Source organism: Lepidochelys kempii, chromosome 14 (genome assembly GCF_965140265.1).
Source record: "Lepidochelys kempii isolate rLepKem1 chromosome 14, rLepKem1.hap2, whole genome shotgun sequence".
NCBI classification, from domain to species: domain Eukaryota; kingdom Metazoa; phylum Chordata; order Testudines; family Cheloniidae; genus Lepidochelys; species Lepidochelys kempii.
In genome coordinates, this window is record NC_133269.1 from 15,758,764 (window position 1) to 15,779,181 (window position 20,418).

Below are 20,418 nucleotides of genomic sequence, written 5' to 3' on the forward strand. Positions count from 1 at the left end.
CTATTGCCCTGCCGCAGTTAGGGAACCCCAGTGCATTAAAGCCATCCACAATGGTCTGCACATTTCCCAAAGTCACTACCCTTGATAGCAGCTGGTCAATTATTGTGTTGGCTACTTGCAGCACAGCAGCCCCCACAGTATATTTCCCCACTCCAAACTGATTCCCAACTGACTGGTAGCTGTCAGGCGTTACAAGCTTCCACAGGGCTATGGCCACTCGCTTCTCAACTGTGAGGGCTGCTCTCATTTTGGTGTCTTTGCGCTTCAGGGCAGGGGACAGCAAGTCACAAAGTTCCATGAAAGTGGCCCTACGCATATGAAAGTTTCTCAGCCACTGGGAATCATCCCATACCTGCAACACTATGCGGTCCCACCAGTCTGTGCTTGTTTCCTGGGCCCAGAATCGGCATTCCACAGCATGAACTTGGCCCAACAGCACCATGATCTCCCAATCGCCACATGCCGTGCCATCTGTGTCCATGTCCTCATCATTAAATCACGCTGTCGTCGCTTCCTCGCCTGGTTTTGCAGGTACTGCACATGCTGCTGGATAACACGTGAGGTATTTACAATGGTCAAAACTGCAGCGGAGATCTGATCGGGCTCCATGGCTATGGCACCTGCACCGGTAATCCTGGAAAAAGGGCGCGAAATGTAGGAGAGCAGAGTTGGTGGCAGAAGCTGTACTGTTCAGTTCATGGTAGCCGAAAAGCGGCGGAAAATGGTTGTCTTCTGTGGCTTTCATGGAGGTGGGAGCCCAGGACAGACAACATGGAGAAGCTCGGAAGCGTGGCAGTAGCGGGAGAGCAGAGTTGATGGTGGAAGCTGTGCTGCTCAGTTCACGATAGCAGAGTTGAGTTGGAGAGGTGAATTCATAGTAGCAGGAGAGCAGTGGTGCACCGTCTGCTGAAAGCAGTATGGCGTCTGCACGCCAAAAAGGCGTGAAACGATTGTCTGCCGTAGCTTTCTGATGACACACACCCAGAAACACCCGCGAGAATGTTTTTGCCCCATCATGCACTGGGAGCTTAACCCAGAATTCCAATGGGTGGCGGGGACTGCGGGAACTGTGGGATAGCTACCCACAGTGCACCGCTCCGACATTCGATGCTAGCTTTGGTAGTGTGGAGACAATCTGCCGAATTCACGCGCTTTAGTGGGGACACAGAAGACCAAATGTATAAAATAGCTTCCGAAAATTCAAGTAGAATAATTTTGAAATAATTTCATAGATGTACCCTTAGGCAGTTCTTTTTTAGCTCATGTAGTAGAGGCTCATGCACTAAACACCAGAGGCCCCAGGTTTGATTCCGCCCAACGACGATCAGGATCTGTCGGTGTTACATTAGCTCGGTATAAACATGATTTGATTTTTCTCTGGAAACTGAACAAAACGGTCTTTAAACTGAGTTTAGAAATCATGTTTTAGCCCACACAGAAAACTAATCTAGAACATGGTTTCCAAATTCGTTTTAAACATAATCTGGCTTAATTTACCAAATTCATAGAATCATAGGACTGGAAGGGACCTCGAGAGGTCATCTAGTCCAGTCCCCTGTACTTGTGGCAGAACTAAGTATTATCTAGACCATTCCTAATTATATTAGCTTGAAATACTGCTTTCAACTGGTTCAGCAACAGGTTCAGTTTGACCCAGTGTCTTGAACTACATTGTTCTGATGGTCTCTTACTTGTTCTTCTGCTTGTTTAAAATGAAGAGTGGCTTTATGTGTTTGGTAGGAATGGTAAACAGTAACACCCCACTCAGCAGTCCTTTTGACTCAGCTAGCATTGTTACCGTTTTATTTATTTTGATTGTGTAAACCCCAAAAAGCATACTGCATGCTTTCCAAACACAGAGAATAACAGTCTGTTTCCTGAAGAGCTTACAATCTAAAAAGACATACAAAAGGTGTCAGAAAGGGACATGACAGATAATGCAAGCAAAGTGGATAGGTACATGTCTTATTTGTTCCATGATTGTTTGTTTCATAAATATAGGGATAGTTTATATGTAAAATGTGGCTAATAATGCTTCCCTACAACAAAGGGGTTTTGTAAAGTTTCTTGAGATCATTGGATCGGAAATGAGAAATGCAAAGTATCATTACTGTATTTCCTCTTCCTGCTTGGGAGCATCATTTGGCTGACCCTGTACTAAACAACCATTAGTTTGACCAACTGTTCTTAAATTTAGGGGTCATTCCAGAGATTCCTTATCTCAGCTCTGCCGAGAAATTGTCTAGAGACCATTCTGATAACCTGAGGGCTCGTTTTGACACTGTACTCTCTCTCCAAAGATTCTCAACAGAGACAAAGAGCGCTGTAATGATTGCTTAGTGAGCTATTCCATTATGGCTAATGTGGTCGTGTGCATCTCTTCTGCAGCTCAAGAACATGTCAGAATACCAGCAATTCAGAATGTCTTTCCAAGCACCTCAAAACAAAGTGGATGTTTCTATCTGGGCTGGTTGAATGGCCTGTTTTTCATATTTTCCCAGTTGAACCAGATCTTGCTTCCTGGATCAAGACAGTGCATGGCTGTAGGAAGAATTTACCTTTCATTGTGGAGAAAGTTGTTTTCAGTGTTCCACTGGTTTGAAAAAAAACCTAGCCTTTGAATTTGCACCAAAACCAGTGATTGAAAGTCTTGGAATTTCTGAGCTATTCTGACAACCCTTATTTAGCTCTGTTGAGCTGTATTGCAGAAATGTTTATACACATTTGATGCATTTGGTATGGCGCTCAATGGTACCTGTTTTCAATGCTTGCTTTGAAAGTGAGAGATCATTTATTTAATAGATAGCATTAAAGAATGAGTTTCCAATGAAGTCAGTTAGGTGTTAAACACTTTTCTTGTGAACCATTTACTTATGTAATTATCTCTAATGTACATTATAATAAATGCATCTCCAGGGAACTTAGCCAATCATAAAATGCAATTAATTTTGAACTGTGGTTCAGCAACAGCCTACACTCCAGAGACTGTACTCCCTCGTCAGCATATGCATTTTTAAACTTCCCTGCTAAGCTAAAGCTGTTCAAATTCCTCTCCTCTCCATCTGTTCCATTCTTTATTTTAAAATAATATCAGTGCTCATACACAAGCAAGTTTACATCTAGAAGGCAGGGGTCCTGGGGCCCAGTACTGCGAGGTGCTCAGCTCCCTCAAATCTCATTAATTTCAGTGGAAGTTGAGAGGATTCAGCACTTTTCAGAAAGGTCACCTCAGGAATTACCGATCAAAAAGGGACTCTGGTCAGCACTGCTGACCAGGCCGTTAAAAATCTGGTTGTCGCAGGGCTGGCAGGCTCTTTACCCAACTCTGTGCAGCATGTCCCTCCACAGCTCCTAGGTATAGGGACAGCCACAGTGGCTCAGCGCACTGCCCCTGTCCCGAACGCTGGCTCTGCAGCTTCCATTGGCCAGGAATCATGGCCAAGGGAAGCTGCAGGGGTGGCGCCTGCAGGCAGGGGCATTGGGCAGCACCCCCGTGGCAGCCCTTCTGCCTAGGAGCCAGAGGGATGTGATGCTGCTTCCCAGGAGCCGCCTGAGGTCAGCGCCACCTGGAGCCTGTACCCTGAGCTCCCTCCGGGAGCCTGCACCCCAGCACTCTGCCCCAGTCCTGAGCCCCCTCCCCCACCCAAACTTCCTCCCGAGTCCTAACCCCCTGCCCCAGCCCTGAGCCCCCTCCTGCACTCCGAACCCCTCAGCCCCAGCCAGGAGCCCACTCCTGCACCCTAAACCCCTCATCCCCAGCCTCACCTGACAGCCTGCACTCCACACCAGAGCCCTCACCCGCCCGCACTCCAAACCCCTCGGCCCCAGCCCAGAGCCCTCTCCTGCACCCCAAACCTCTCATCCTTGGTCCCAGCTGGAGCCCTCACCCCATCCTGTACCCCTACCGGGTGAAAATGAGCCCAAACCGGGTGAAAGTGAGCAAGTGAGTGAGGGTGGGGGAGAGCAAGTGACAGAGGGAGGGGGATGGAGTGAGTGGGGGGCAGGGCAAGGGTGTTCAGTTTTCTGCTATTAGAAAGTTGGCAACCCTATTGCTGACTGTCACAGGCTTGTACTATGACATTGGACATATTACCTAGCCTCTCTGCTGCAGTTTCCTAATCTTTAAATTGAGGATAATATTATTTCATCATTGTGAAGCACTTGGAGATCTGTGGATGAAAAGGGCTATATGCTGCTATGTATTATTGTGAAAAAACATTCTAGGTATTGGCATTTAAGTGATCATGTTACTTCTCAAATTCTCATAACTAGCATAATTGGTTTTCCCAACCCAGATGAGTAGGCATTAGTGGACAGTCATTTTTCCCTAAGGCTCATTAGCATGATACAGCAACTGGGCTTGATCAGCTAAAACTTACATGTTTGATAAGGGTCAGCCCTTTACAAGGAGTGCATGTTCCTACAATGGCGTGGAATTGTGCTGGCTTTCAAGCATGGCACAGCCTTTCTAGGCAATTGTTTTTCAACACAGTTGTCACAAACCTGGTTGAGGCATGGATCTCTTCTCAGAGGAGCAGGTCTTTTTAAAAACAAAAGTCGTAATAAACAAATTCTAGTCCATAGCGCACAGGTTCAGAAAATTCTTTTGACTTGCTTTATAACTATATGATATCTATAGTTATAACTCTGTTTGGTGTTACAGCAACACTAGCTTGCAAGGGTGTTTAAAAAAATGGTTTTGGACATAATAGAAAGCTCTAGAGCCCAATTTTCAGAAGTACTGAGTACCCACAACTGTAATGGAAGGCAATGGAATATGTGGGTGCTCCGCACCTCTGAAAATTAGGTCTTAAATGTGTATAGGGCCAAAAGATTTGGAAGTGAATGGTTGGGAAAGCCTTTTACTTTTCTCAGTAGCAAAATCATCCTGCAGAAAACTCCTTGCCAGCAAGATTCTGGCCTCTGAAACTGAAAAGGCTTGGAATATGTTATGCATTTCTGAGGCCCTGTCCTTGCTGGGGAAAAGGCTATTTTTGAAATGTGTTAGCCACCATATTTTAATGATTTTAAAAACACACATTTCTCCTTGTACAGACACAGCCTGAGATTATTTTCTGCATCTTCAAGCATGTGGTGCATTTCTGTTTATTTAAAATTGACATTAAAAAGACAATAATAATTTAAGAGGGGAGTGAGCCCTTGACAAAGTTCAATACTTTTTATTTTCCTGCCTTATAGTGTATATGTGAATAAACCTCACAATCAATAATGATTTACTTGGACACAGTGATCTGACTGGGCTCTGGTTACAGGTTATTACAAAATACCACATTAGTCAAAACTCAGTAGCTGTGCTAAATTTATTAGGCACATAAGAATTGCCCTATTGGGTCAGGCTCAAGGGATGTCTATCCGAATATCCTGTCTCTGCCAGTGGCCAGCACCACATGCTTGACAGGAAGGTGTAAGAACCCCACATTAGGTCTCATTCAGGTATGTAAACCATTTTTAATCCTCTGCTGGCTGTTTTTGAGATTCAGTTGTTGCTGTATCTCCAACAGTGGCTCAAGACCTCTTTAGTTCTGAAGATAGAGAAGACATACAAATTTTAAAGGGACACTGTTAGGTTGTTTTGGCCTTAAAAATATGTAGGTCTTAAAAGGAAGAAAAATCCAACAAAATAGCCCTAAAAGCTCCTGTAAAATTAATGTTTATACTGTTTAAAAAATAATTTAAATATCATCTGGGTCTTTTACAGTCCAAATACTGCAACATTTTCTTAGCTAGGGCTTGATCCTGCTGTGTGTGGAGCAGTCATGTGTGATGCTGAGCGCCTTCAACTCCGTTAGACTTCAAAGTGAGTTGAGGTTGCTCTGTAGGGTTACCAGTTTTGGTTGGATGTATTCCTGGAGGTTTCATCACATGACATAATCTTTAATTAAAGATGAATCCTTAATTCCTGGAGACTCCCAGACAATCCTGGAGGGGTGGCAACCTTAGTGCTCAGCAGCTGCTAGGATTGATTCCTTAGTGCAAAAAACCCGGATAGTGAAACTGACTAGTTTTATTTTCACTGTCCAAGCTTTAGGAAAAAGCAAAAAGTAACCAGTCAGGACAAATGGAGAAAAATATATCTGTTTTTAAAAACTCTTTCAGTTGTAATAATCTGAGGCATTAAACCTGTCTTTACGGTGTGTTTATTTAACATGATTTTTAACCTGACTGTATCTCTTTAAGGGAAGAAAATCTCTTCCCACTCACACCTTTCAGAGTTAGGAGTGGAATTAGATAGAGCTGTATCTAAAAATACTGCTTGCTTACTAAATATTTAACTAGTTCACTAAGCATTCAGACAGCCCTCTTTTAAATGATACTTAAAATATAATAGGAAATTCTTTGTTGATTGCGGCTGCTTTTAGTGCTGATGTTTGAATTCCAAGTTTGAGTTGAGCGGCCTGGAAACTAATGTCTCCCTGCTACAGAAAACCAGCAGCTTCCAATCTTTTATTGCGAATTAAAACGGGGGAGGGTGTGGGAAAGACAGCCTGCATCTCTATGATGGATGCTGTGTAGTTTGGCATGGCCTCGGCTGAGTGAGTTGACGTGGACTCTGATGAATCTCCTTGTTCTAACCTCCTTCTCCTTGATTTCTGCCTGCAGTTACCTGAAGGAGTTCCGCACTGAGCAGTGCCCCCTTTTCGTGCAGCACAAATGCACGCAGCACCGGCCCTATACTTGCTTCCACTGGCACTTTGTCAACCAGCGTCGTCGCAGATCTATCCGCCGTCGGGATGGCACCTTTAACTACAGCCCTGACATTTACTGTACCAAATATGATGAAACCACAGGAATCTGCCCAGAAGGAGATGAGTAAGTAAAGTCTGCTCATTCCTACTTTCTGCCAGTCAGCTCTTGGGATCAGTCCAGGTGTTGATTCCAACCAGTAGTTTATAGAAACAAGACGCTTCAGCAAAGCAGCTTTTTAAGCTTAAGATCATTCAGAGTAACATAAGAATAGATATAAAAGCTGCAGTAGCAACCTCTGTATTTCAATCCTAAAGCTACTACTTCTAGGATTGAGAGAGAAGTTCACTCTCCATTACGTGTTCAGTCTTTGCATCTTCAGCAGAGTTTTGATAAGAACTGGACTGAATGGCCACCATGCAAACATCAAATTAGCTCATGGGAACTATCAGCTTGAGCTGGAATTGAACTGATGGCCCACTGGTGAAAAGCTCTGTGTCCTCTTACCTGTGCCCTGAACCATCCAGCCTCAACTTTTAAAATTATATAATTTAATTACCCTTTACGGATGCCTAATGACCAGTAATACTTCACTAAAGCCATGGGAGGTACACAAGATGGAGAAATACTGTAGAATGCCATGTTTTTTCTCATCAGTTGTTTGGTAGTTTCTATTGGAATAGAGAAATACTTTAGAAGATTATTGCTGCCGTGTGCTAAGGCAGGCCTCAGCCATGCAGGAGTGAACGTGGAGAATATAGAATCAGAGACAAGATTATCTGTAGAGGAATAACAGCATATCTTGACTGTGGTCAAAATATAGACTGATGCAATTTCAGTTACGTTTCATGGTGCCAATATAAACAAAAAGGGTTAGACATATCTGGAAAGTGGCAAATTCTGCTAATTGAATAAAAGATAAGGTAGGTGGAAGAGAATGAAACAATCCACCAGACCTGTGGTGTCAGTTTCTATTCAGATTATCTCTCATTAGTGGGGTGATGGCTGGGCAGGTAATAGGATATGGAGTCTTTGACTTCCAGATCACTGGTTCATATTTGGCCCAGGTTAGTAGTGAATGAAACCATCTTACTGCTGTTGGTCCGTATCTTTGGGTAGGTCCCACAAGTACATCAACTTCACTTATTTTTCTGGTTCTTTTACATTTCTTACTGACAGGTTAGTGGATTTTTTCCCCACTTTGGGTATGACTAAGATGCAGTAGGAAGAAAAAAATAAAGTGTTAGCTAAAATGATAGTGTTCTGTATTTCCTCCCTTGCCCCATGCTCTCCAGTGAGGGGTGTGTCTAGCTCTTGATGGACTGGCCCAGCCCACGGGCCCTGTAGTAGTATATTGGCAGGAAACAGTAACAGCTAGGAACCTGAATGAAAGGAGAGCTGCAGATGAAATGTGTGTGCCATGTGATGTCCCTCATTCATCGCTAATATACCAGTAAAGCCTTGAGAGTGTTCTTGCTCTTTTCTGGATCCCTGACGCTCATTGGTCTATAGAATAATGAGCCTCTGAAGGCTTAAGGATCCAGTTGTTTGTCTGTGAGAGAAGCTGTTTTCTAGTATGCAGTGGCAGATTTAGGATTTAAAGAATGCTGCAAGGCATGACAAAAGAGAGGGGCAGGGTTAGTAAAATTGACAACAACAGCAGTCTTCACCATCAGCATGTCCTTTCATACTGGTGAGTCCCCCCTGGCAACAAGAGTGTGACCAGAATTTGGCTCTCCTCCCCTATGCCTCAGGTGCCCATTCTTGCATAGAACTACTGGTGACACGGAGAGGAGATATCATCTGCGCTACTACAAAACTGGAATCTGCATCCATGAGACTGACTCCAAAGGAAATTGCACAAAGAACGGCCTCCACTGCGCCTTTGCTCATGGGCCTCATGACCTACGCTCTCCTGTTTACGACATCAGGTAGCAGAGGATGGAGTTTCACATTGGGGCTGTGCATGGAGGGGTGATCACTGGACCTGAATGGAAGGTCAGCTGATCAAAGAATATACACAAATGTAACAAAATACTGCTAAGTATCAGAGTGACGGCAATATTTCCCTCCCTAGCAAGGGAAAACACAAAAACCTCTTCAAAGAGGTTCCCCAAAAAGGGGGAAGCACGAGGCTAGTCGCACCCTGCTTGAGAACCCTGAAGGGGGTTCAAACTTATGAGGCTGAAATTCCCAGGGAATGAACTGCCAGTGTTTAATCACTCGTTTCTATGTATGTTATGGCAAAAGCCAGTAGACATCATGAACATACAACTACTTTGAAGTGCTGTAGCAATTGCTGTCTGACAAAATTGTAGACACGTGTATCGGTCTCTCCATCTGCTCTGTCTGCCTATTGTTCATTTAACTCTATTCCCGAAGGGAGCTTCAGGCTATGGAGGCTTTGCAGAACGGTCAGACCACATCAGAGGGTGGCATAGAGGGTCAATCTGCAGTCGCTGCTAGCCATGCTATGATAGAGAAAATACTCAGTGAGGAGCCAAGGTGGCAAGGTGAGTCCCTTAGGGTCTTGCAAGGGGGGCAGTCCAGTGTGCTTGTAGTGCCCGCTCCCATCAAGGGCTTTCTCATAGTAAGCAAAGCACCTGCCATCTCCAAGTAACCTGTGGGACCTTCCTTCACAGACACAACGTATGTGTTGGGAAACTACAAGACAGAGCAATGCAAGAAACCCCCCCGTCTCTGTCGCCAGGGTTACGCCTGTCCCTACTACCACAACAGCAAAGATAGAAGAAGGAGTCCAAGAAAACACAAATACAGGTACCCTCATCCTGGGCCTTTCGTTTTCCAGCTTAGGAGTTCAGGGTTGGCGGAGGTCCCCAACCAAGGACTTTGGATTTGCTTCATTTTATACTGTTAACCCTTCCTTAAACCCTGTTCTGACAGTTCTGCTGTGCTGAAGGGCTGGGTTAACATGCTAGTCCCCAGGCCTGGGGATTTGCCTTATAACTAGGATCAATAATGAATGCCTATAATAAACAAATAACTGTGTTCACCAAATCATGTTACAGCTCTGATCTACTCATTGTGGACAGAACCTGCATCTGGCTTCTCAATGATAACCATAATGAATTAAACAAAAAACTCATTTCAAAAAAGTGATGCAGGGTGAAAAAAAACTAAAAGGGCAATTTAGTCCCATTTGTAAACAAAACCACACGCTGCATGTAGGTCATGTTTTTATGGGCTTAACTGAGAGCTGGTAAATGTTTCAGAATTATCAGGCCATCTCATGTGTCTGATGATTGAGATTGAAAGGGGTTTGGGGAGATCACCAGTGCTGCCTGCTTTGCACTCCTCATTTGATTGTTAAAGAGTCCTGCAACTTAGGTTACAGGTGTTCACGTCGTTTTCCTGTCTCCTGACTCGTTATCATTGATGTGTCTTCATGAATACAGTTTGTCCAGCTTAGTGGCTCTGATTTCCAAGAGCACAAAAGAACTTTTATTATGGCCTTGGGGGCTTTTCTTCAGTCCCCCTTAAAAATATCAAAACTGGCTGAAAACCATGGCGGGCAAATCATGAACAGTCTCATTTTCCTCCCCACGTTTTTGTCACAGATTTTTCCAATCAATTATAAAACCCCATAAAATCAAAGGAGCGTTAACCCATCACCTCGAGGACAAACATACACGCCATGAGAGTCCTCGGGTGCCATCCAGGGACTCTTCCTCCTATCTCCAACAGGTGCCCCTTCCCATCTTTCTGTCCCATCTTTGTGCCTTATTAGCAAGTATTGGAAGAGTTGAGGGTCCCCTACCAGTGCATGGAGAGCATCAGTATTCCTCCCACTTCTGTGCTGCCAGCCATCCTCCCCCAACAACTGATGTGGCTGTCTGCTCAGTCCCTGCTGCTGCTGTGATGGGCCTCCCCTGCAGTTTACTGAGGGAATGGGTAAGACCATATAGAACAGGGGGAGTGGGGCACATCAAGAGTGCAGACTGGGGAAACAGAAAAAGTTCCCAGCAGAGAGAAAGGAAACAGGCCTGCCTTTTCGCTAGTGACCCCACACAGCCAGTCTTCTACAGGGCCACAATGTAACCCTGGAAACTGACTAGCCTACAGTGCTATATGTTCTGGGATTAGCCAATTAACTTATTAACATTATATGAAGACCCAGTTCTGAAACAGAAAACAGATCCAGCATCTTTGACACTATCATATCACCTACAAATACAGTTAAACTGTTTTGGTTCAAGTCAGCATTTAGTCTGAGATGGTGAAAAAAAAAATCTCTTTAACTGGGCAATCTTTACAAGCCATAGAAGCTGCAGAGGTAGCAGGGAGGAAGCTGCATAGACACCAAGAAGTGAGTGCAGGAGAAGAAGCTGGGAGAGCAGCATGTGTACAATGGAAGGGAGCAGTGGAGCCTGGCTCCCAGTTTGGGATGTTGGGGTGCCAGGAGGTAGGGCTGAGAATGACCAATACATGTTTGTGTTTGATGCATTCCACTACCCCTTCTTTATACAGATCTTCACCATGCCCCAGTGTGAAACATGGAGACGAGTGGGGAGACCCCAGTAAGTGTGAGAATGGGGACACATGCCAGTACTGCCACACTCGCACAGAGCAGCAGTTTCACCCAGAGGTATGGTAACCTGACCTTCCCATTTGACATCTTGCTATTTGAGAGGGAGAATTCCAGGGTTACAGGTGTTGATGGGCAGCAAGGGCCCAGCAAGCAGGCGGGGAATGGAGAGCTGCTTGCAACATGGTCCTTGGGTGCAGAAGCAGCGCATTTGAGGTGAGCTTGGACCACAGCTACTTGACAAGGGTCCCTTTTAGTCAAAAAAAAAGACAATTTGGGGGGAAGGTAAAGAAGGTAAAGTTAGGGGGGAGGGAGAGCTCAGTGGTTTGAGCATTGGCCTGCTAAACCCAGGATTGTGAGTTCAATCCTTGAGGGGGGCCATTTAGGGATCTGGGGCAAAAATTGGGGATTGGTCCTGCTTTGAGCAGGGGGTTGGACTAGATGACCTCCTGAGGTCCCTTCAAACCCTGATATTCTATGATCCTCAGGAGGGGGAAAGAGTGTGTGTGAGAGAGAAAGAGAGGGTAAGTCCACAGTGTATCTGTGTGTATTGTAGATGTGTTGAATGGGTTCACAGGTGAACTACTATGAAAGTGATTTGTAATTGATAGTTGTTGTCAGTAACAGGTCCCCATGAACCAATTCTGAAAACGGCTTAACTGTTGGTGCAGACTGGCCCAAAGCTTTTCCAGAAGAATTACAGAAAGCATGTCACAGTCACACTTCACGTTATGGTGTTGAAAGTGGTTTTGTCTGGCCTACACTAGCAATGTCATTTTCCCCATCAGAGGAAGGAAGGACCCATTTCTGATAATGATTGTCAGTTATTGATCATTTTCTTAGTAAACAGGGGATCAGTTTTCTAGCCTGTCATTTATCGGTTATTCCCCTAACACTATAATTTACTATTGTTCCACACCCAGAGCTCCAACTGAAGTCATTGGGGACTGATGGTAAATGTTAACCTTTAGGTGACCGTTGCTGTCATGGGACAATTGTTGACTTTACCAGAACTCCAGTGGCTTTTCTTTCTTTAAAGCAAAGTGTTGAAATGGATGCTCTGAGATCTTTGTTTGTGTCTGTGATGGTAGTCTATGTTTCTGTCTCACTACTGAATCTGTTTTAGGCATTTCTCTGCCTGAGTCGCTACGCTCAGTCTTTTCTTACTATGTCTGTGTGTTGTGTTTTGTTTTTTCTTCTCAGATCTACAAATCCACCAAGTGCAACGACATGCAGCAGTCTGGCAGCTGTCCTCGGGGACCCTTCTGTGCCTTTGCACATGTAGAACGTATGTTAGCTTCTTCTCTTATCTTTCAGTGATGCTTTAGCCATAAATAACTTTAGTTTGGTGCTCCAGGCCAGAGTAGATAGGACCACAAAGGGGAGAGCTTTCTTTGGTAGCTCATTTAAAGTCATGATGCCAATAGGAGGTGTGAGCACAGCTGAAGGCAATAGATATTTTGTAGGGCTACAACCATGGTTACTCATCGCCTTCACTTTTGAAGCATCTTTCCCACTCTTGTATCTCATTAGCTCAGCTCTCCATATCCTCAGAATTATAAGGACTATAGTATAGAGAGAACACTGCCTTTCTTCTTCATGTGGTTAAACTGGGACACAGTCAAGTTCAAAGCATATGAGTTCTTAAAAATCTTAGAATGTAATTTCTAACATGAGATTATTAACATTTAAAAATCAAATTTATTTTTACCATTTGTGTTTTTAATTTACATTTTATATCTTAACTGAGATTAGACAGTAAAAACAGATTTGTTTCTAGTCTAGTTTTGCCCCCTATAATTGGTAGCCAGGATCACCTGAGTTCTAATCCCAACTCCAAACACTGACTCCCTCTGCAGTTTTGGACAAGTCATAGACTTTAAAGTCAAAAGGGACCATCATGATCATCTAGAGCAGGGGTTCCCAAACTTGGTTTACGGCTTGTTCAGGGTAAGCCTCTGGTGGGCCACGAGACACTTTATTTACCTGAGTGTCCACAGGTACGGCAGCTCGCAGCTCCCAATGGCCGCGGTTCGCTGTTCCCAGCCAGGCCACCGCTTCCCGCAGCTCCCATTGGCTGGGAACGGCAAACTGGGGCCATTGGGAGCTGCGAGTGGCCATATCTGCGGATGCTCAGGTAAACAAAGTGTCTTGTGGCCCTCCAGGGGCTTACCCTGAACAAGCCGCAAACCAAGTTTGGGAACCCCTGATCTAGAGTGACCTCCTGCACACTTCAACTTTCTCTGCATGTTTCTCTACGTATAAAATAATAACAGTATTTTAGTTTGAGGATTAATTAATGGTTCGTAATATGCTTTGAAGATTAAAAGTGCTATATAAATACTAAGGAACGTTATTAGGCAGATTCTCTTGCTAATTCTCTTATACAGTATTAAATGATGCTCCAACATTTGAATCACAAATGCTTCACAAGAGTGTTTAAATCCAGATAGGAGCTGTTTTTATTAATATTTTTTAAAAACTGCACTAGTAAATTTTGTAAACTGTTTTCTAGAAAACCTCTATACTTCCAGACAATGCCCCTTTAAAAGAGAACAGAGAGTCTGTTGTTGGCTTGTTCTTCATATTTCTCTGGATGTAATAGAGTAGAGCTAAATGACTAGAATTGCTAGTTACAAATGTCTGTTTGAATTTGGAATTCCATACTGGAAGGTGCTTTCATACATAACAGATAGAAAACTTGAATTCCGTTCCCTTTCAGTTTCTTTGTCATAATTCTGGTTGATAAATTTGGTTATTACTGTCGATACTTGCATTTATAAATGACGGTTAGCTCTTTCACATCCCATTGTTCCTATTCGATTCTGCACTCAAATTGCAATGCGGAATTTTTGGTAGTCGGAGCAGAGTTGTTGTGAGCCACTAGAACTGGGCTCTAATCCTTGCTCTGAGACTGATTCACTGCATGACCTTGTGCAAATCTCTTTGTGCCCTGATTTGCCCATCTAAAAGTGAAAATAATAATTTCTGTCTTGATGGAAGTGTAATGAGGCTTAATTCATTACTATATGTGAAGTGCTTTGAGATCCACAGATGGAAGCCCCCATAAAAAGGAAAATAAGATCATGTCCAAGAATATCTAAATCTCTTGGAAATCATCCTGATGAATTTCATGAGTGATAGCCATTTGTTGCTGAGGGCTGTATAATGTTTTAAATCAGTGCAGCGAAACCCTGAACTGTTTTCCTGGGTATTTATGATGTTTAAAGGGAAGGGGGCAATTCCATAGCCTTGTACACACATTACCATTTTCTGTAATGGTGGGTGTTGAGGACTTACGGAAACGTATCTATCTCCCTTAGCTAATCTTAACAAATCAATCACCTGTGTGCATAGCATGACCCAAACCCCTAGTTAGTTCAGGACATCCTGAATGTGTAGCATGTAATTCACTTAGTAAAAATACTATTGGAGGAAGAGGTATTACTGAGCTAGAGGCCAGCAGCTTGCAGAATTGGAGAAAGAGTAATAATAGAGGATAAGAAATACCCATTTTGCCTGATAGGATTTCTTGTTGCTTCTATACTGATTCAAAATAAGCACCCCTGAAACATTCCCTGTGGAGAGCTAGCAGCAGGAGATGTATGTAGCTGCTGTTCTTCCCAAGCATCTTGTGATCCCTGGCCATTCATGTAGCTTTGAGTGATGTTGCACGCCCTTTTATTTCTCGCAGAGCCTCCACTCGAAGATTTACCGCCATCTTCAGCTGTATCCAGCCCAACGCAAACAGGCCCTGTGATGTATATGCCATCAGCTGCTGGTGATTCTGTTCCAGTGAGCCCTTCCAGTCCACATGCCCCGGACCTTAGTAATGTATGTGACCCTGCTGGGAAGCATTTGTCTACATGTTGTGAACCTGCATTTCCCTGACCTACTGTACCACTGTCTTCCAGAGGAGGAAAATTTCCCAAAGGATTTGAATATTGTTGGCTCTAGCTCAGTACTTCCCACAAAGAGCTTATTTGGGGTGGGACACAGGTGTTTGCCTTCCTCCTAGAAAACCACTCCATGCCTATAGCACTGCTCTGCTTTTCATTCTCTGAAAAGTTTCATTTTTAGCTCTGGGTTAAGATATTTTTCAGGAAAGTGGAGAGTGGATTGCAGCAGTGCATCCAGCCTAACTCCTTTCTGATTGGAGATAAGTGTAGGGCTTCTGTTTCCATGTACAAGCCATGAGCCAGTATAATCTAGAGTACGAAACTGCAGTTTAGTTTGCTTATCCATGAAATCTCAGAGAGGTTTAGCCTGTCCACAGTGTGTCTTGCATTATGGAATATCTGTGATTTACCAAGGGGTGTCCAAGCCCTGCTACATTTACTGGTTTATATAGTGCCCCAAAGTGTGCTAAGTACATTAGCTGTACATACAGGACGAAAAGTACCTGTCAAGAAAAGCTTACAATCAAAGTAGACAACATACAGACACGGGAGTGAATGGGGTGCAAGGCATCTTCTTTTCTTTCTGATTTTTTTCCCGTTTTTTTATCTTTGCCTATGTGCATTGAGCCACTTTGGAGCTTGCAGCGTTCCCAAACTGTTGATGAAGATTTTGAAGAGCTAGAATGGCATGGTCTTAAATCATGATTGCAAATTCTAAACTGGTTTAGATGAGTTGAACTAATTTATTTTCTCTTAGTAAATACCACTGTGGAATAAAGTACAGACATTCTTTTATTTTCTGTGAAAGTGCCATCTGAATGCTGGGCAAGCCACAAAGAAATGTCTGTCCATCTGATGATCACTGAGATCTATTCTCTTTCTGGAGCCCTTCAGTCTTCAAAACTGAACCCTACCTAATCCATGAACACATACCAAAAAAGGAAACACATGGTCTTTTTTTCATTTCCTCAGTCATCAGGGCAGCTGCATGTACAGTGGAGTCGCATCTTACGCAGGGGTTAGGTTCTAAAGTCAGTGCGTAAAGCAAAAATCGCGTATAGTCAAAATTACCCTTGAAAATCCCTTAAATCGCAAACTGGAGTGCCGTAGGGTGGCCAGGAGCATTGTCTATGATCAGCAATACTTTAAAGTCCAGTCCTTTCTCTTTGAGGTACCGCTTGAGCTCCGGAATGAAACACTTGTGGAACCAATCCAGAAATAATGCTGCCCTTACCCAAGCCTTTTTATTTGATTGCCAGAACACAGGCAGGAGATCTTTGTTCTTGCCTTTTGGGGCACAGGGATTTGCAGCCCTGTAGAGCAAGCCCGGCTTTATTAAACGCCCAGCCGAATTGCCACAAAACAAGAGTCACACAGTCTTTAACTGCTTTGAAGCCAGGGGCTTGTCTTTCTGATTTCAAAGTGTAAGTGCGGTTGGGCATTTTTTCCCAGACGAGCCCAGTCTTGTCAGCATTAAAAACTTGTTCTGGAAGATAGCCCTTTTCTTCTATGATTTTCTTTAATTGTTCGGGGTAGGCTTTTGCTGCCTCTTCATTGGCAGATGGAGCTTCACCAGTAGTCTGCACATTTTTGAGGTTGAAGCAGGTCCTAAAACTGTTAAGCCAACCTTGGCTGGCTTTGAATTCCTTCTCATCAGAAGGCTGCCCCTCTTCAGCGGGAGGTTTCAACAGCGCTTAGAGACTGTCTACACTACCCGCTGGATCGGCGAGCAGCAATCGATCCAGCAGGGATCGATTTATCGTGTCTAGTCTAGATGCGATAAATCAACCCCCAAGCGCTCTCCCGTTGACTCCTGTACTCCACCGCCACGAGAGGTGCAGGCAGAGTCAATGGGGGAGCAGCAACAGTCAACTCGCCGTAGTGACGACACCGCAGTGAGTAGATCTAAGTACGTCAACTTCAGTTCCGTTATTCACGTAACTGAAGTGGCGTATCTTAGATCAATCCCCCACCCGAGCGTGTATAGTTGAATTTGCATAAGTTAAATGCGCGTATGATGTGACTCACCTGTAGTCTGCAAACAAATATAGCTTTGCTGATGATAATTTTACATGAGTAATTAATCAAAGGAAAATACTCAGTGAAGTAACCAACCTCACATGGCATGTTCTGTTTTGTATTTGTACTGTAGGTGTGGAATAAACCAGGAACTCTGCCAACTAGCCCCACCTCCACCACGGTAAGTAGTGACTGCAGGGGAGGGAAAACAGCAGACAGCCTGTGTAAAAAATCAAAGGATTGTAGGACGCTCACAGCACTCCCTCTTTGGATCTCCAGCCCTCTCTATGCAGCATTTCAAACTTTGGGAGCAACAAGCATGTGCAAACATAGTTCTAAGTTGCAAAAGTAATCCTGTTTAAATGCATGATGCATAGTTGTAGCCTAAAGGAGAGAACCTGTTGCAGAGCCCTGTTTTAACACTGGTTGTCGATACTTTGGCCTTGTCTACGCTAGGATTTTCAGGCCAGCAGGTGCAGCTCCACTAGTAGATGCTGTAGCATATATGCTGCTACTGTCTAACAGGGTTAAAACACTGTTCATCCTCAGACTGCAGGCAGGATCCTAACCTGAATCACCCTGTAGCTTAAGGAAAATGAGAAGAGCTTTGATCAGGCCTGTGAACTCCAGGAGTTGCATGTGAGGCTGCAGAGGGGTTGAAGTGTCTCTAGAGCCTCAGGGTACAAATCACTGTGCTAAATCTACCTCTCTGTTGCTGAGAAATTACAACAAAGAGACATTATATTTGTGAGATTTGCACACAAACAGTATTTTGTGCTCTCCCTACTGGCTGTCTAAATCTGTCTGTTTGTGCTGACCATCAATGAAGCTAATGCACAAACAAGGAAGTAAGAGAATCAGTGTCCTTAGGAATCATTTGACTCAGTGCTGCTGACTGTTTGAACTCTCCTTTTTTATGACCCTTATGTTTTCTTCTCCCATTAGATGCTTTGTAGGAACAGCAGCCTTGGAAGTCCATCTAATATATGTGGGTCCCCTCCTGGTGCCATTGGGAAACAACACAGCTTGGAGAGCATTGGTTTTCCCACAGACTCAGTAACAGCAGCCAGCAGCTACAAGAAAGCACCAGGCTTTGAGCGGGAGGATCAGGTGGGGGCTGAGTATCTGAAGAGCTTCAAATGCCAGGTAAGAAGGGAGTGTTGGGTGGTGGAGAGCAATTGCCTGACTTAGTTTGGATTGAGTCCTCCATCTGTGGAACAAAAGTAACACACTGTTGCCACAGTGTTTGATTCCCAAATCTACTCTTCAACTCCCAACCTCTGTCAATCCATTCAATCTCACATCAACTCCTTGGTGTCCTGCTGCCACTGCAAACTCAGTCTGTCAAAAATTTAGCTTCTCTTCTTCACTTCAAGTCCTTCTCCACTTCTGTCCTTTTCTATTACCATTGGATAGCAACTTGATGTCATTTATATCGCCTCCTTCCATATCCAGGTTCTCTTCGGATGTAGACTATCCCAGAATTAATCTTTTCCTCTCTTGCTCTCCACTGCTAAAATCCTTGTTCACATCTTGGTCACCTTGATCACTGCACCTTGATCTCTGCTATTGTCACCTTTCACTTCTCCAGTCTGTCTAAAACACCACTGCTAGTCCTCTTCCTCTCCCACTGCTCCAACCATATCACCTTTCTGGAATCTCTTCCCTGGCTTGCACATTAAATTGAGGCTCCTTGGTCTTCAAGTAGTGTCAATAGGAGTGCTACACATCAGAATGTGCATGAGCCTGTACACTCTTGATTGGAGAATTTTGTGAGCAGCATTCATGAGTCTGCACTTGCTGTCTAGATATCCATGTGCTCTGGGTCAAGAATATGAGGCAGGGTGGACCCGCTGTCATTACACTTCTTGCTGAACTGTGACTCGAGATGGAGCATCGCATTTTCCATTAGCTAGAGACACAGCTTGCTAAGCTTCACTTAATTTTTTGGTATTTTATTTTTATAATTACTCATGTAAAATTATCGTCAGGATGGTGATGGCCCACCAGGAAAAGGTGGCAGCGGCAGCCATGGTGGTGAAGTTCGCGCCAGGAGCCTCTGTTGGTTCTTTCCATCTGTTCTTCTTTTTGTTCTTTGATACTTTCCCCACAAACTCTTTGTCTTTTAAGGACCCAAAAAGGGAGTAATGGGTGGAATGGCCTACTCCTCGTTATTTTGTCCGCCAATTCAGCTTAATTTCAGACGTACCAGTTTTGGCTTGTTATCTTCCGTCTCTACCTCTCCTGTTTTTACAAGCACAATTTCAACACAGTCATTGAATCATCTCAATCCGGCCTTTTTATTTAGATTAATTCAGTTATTCCGTCTCCCTTTCATACCTTTTCCCATCAACATTTGTTATTAAATGTTATTTTAACATCTTACGAATTTTTATGTATTTTTTACAGTTGAGCTCCCAATTTGAGTAAATTTGTAGGCCCATTTGTCACAAGACTACTTACCCTCTGACTCCACCATCTTCAGCAGTGACTTGTCCTCTAGTACTGACACAGTCACCAGTCTCCCACAAATGTTTTGAGGGTACCGAGAGTAATTTCCCACTGGTACTGACACATCCTCTGGTACCATCTCATCAGCCAATCAAGTATCAGCCCCTGGTACCAATGCAGTTACAGGACCCTTTCCAGACCCCAGTACTAACTCAGTCACTGGTAGCAGCACCACTTGCTCCTCTGATGGTCACTGAGAATGACACCTCATCCTATTCTGACGTGTCTATACAAGGTTCCTCCACCTTCCCATGCCACATCTCTCCCTTGGGGTACACTCTAAGGAAGAAACTCTTGGCAGGAGATACAGCTGGCAGCCCTGGCAAAGAAAGCTATGGAGCCCTGCCCCTTTCCCTTACATCCCACCACAGTGGGCTTATTGGAACCCAGGGGCCCCTTTTGGCAACCAGTTCTACATGGTCATATCTCATAAAAGGACACACCAGGAGCAATAACCGTCTCCCTTGGATCCCGCTCTACAGGAGGCTCTTGCAGAGGAGCAAGAACCAGCTGAGGAAGAAGAAACACCATCTTCCCACAAATCCTCCTCCTCACCACGTGAGGCTGTCATGCCTCCCCCACCATCTTATGCCAATGGTTTAAAGGCATTTCAAGACCTTATGGAATGAATATCAAGAGGAGATACAGGAGCACCAACGGTCCCTGTTGGACATCCTTCAGGTACATCTCCTCAGGGCAAAATCACCTTCCCCATCAACAATGCTTTGCTGGCCCCAG

The 20,418-nt window shown here is 44.2% G+C and overlaps 1 protein-coding gene across 8 annotated transcripts in view; it reads left to right on the plus strand.

Annotated features, from left to right (window-relative positions):
- The window catches only part of UNK (unk zinc finger), a 68,222-nt gene that overhangs the window by 25,032 nt on the left and 22,772 nt on the right, over nucleotides 1–20,418 (plus strand). For 6 of the 8 annotated variants that reach the window (XM_073312099.1, XM_073312098.1, XM_073312095.1 and 3 more), the window contains 9 exons: nucleotides 6,622–6,831; nucleotides 8,460–8,636; nucleotides 9,088–9,218; nucleotides 9,348–9,483; nucleotides 11,194–11,311; nucleotides 12,455–12,539; nucleotides 14,946–15,085; nucleotides 17,303–17,350; nucleotides 18,115–18,315. In XM_073312099.1, the coding sequence (XP_073168200.1) occupies nucleotides 6,622–6,831; nucleotides 8,460–8,636; nucleotides 9,088–9,218; nucleotides 9,348–9,483; nucleotides 11,194–11,311; nucleotides 12,455–12,539; nucleotides 14,946–15,085; nucleotides 17,303–17,350; nucleotides 18,115–18,315 (1,246 nt within the window). Of the gene's footprint in view, nucleotides 1–174; nucleotides 532–6,621; nucleotides 6,832–8,459; nucleotides 8,637–9,087; nucleotides 9,219–9,347; nucleotides 9,484–11,193; nucleotides 11,312–12,454; nucleotides 12,540–14,945; nucleotides 15,086–17,302; nucleotides 17,351–18,114; nucleotides 18,316–20,418 lie in introns of those variants that run through there. The other 2 variants (XM_073312100.1, XM_073312101.1) reach the window with 2 other exon arrangements.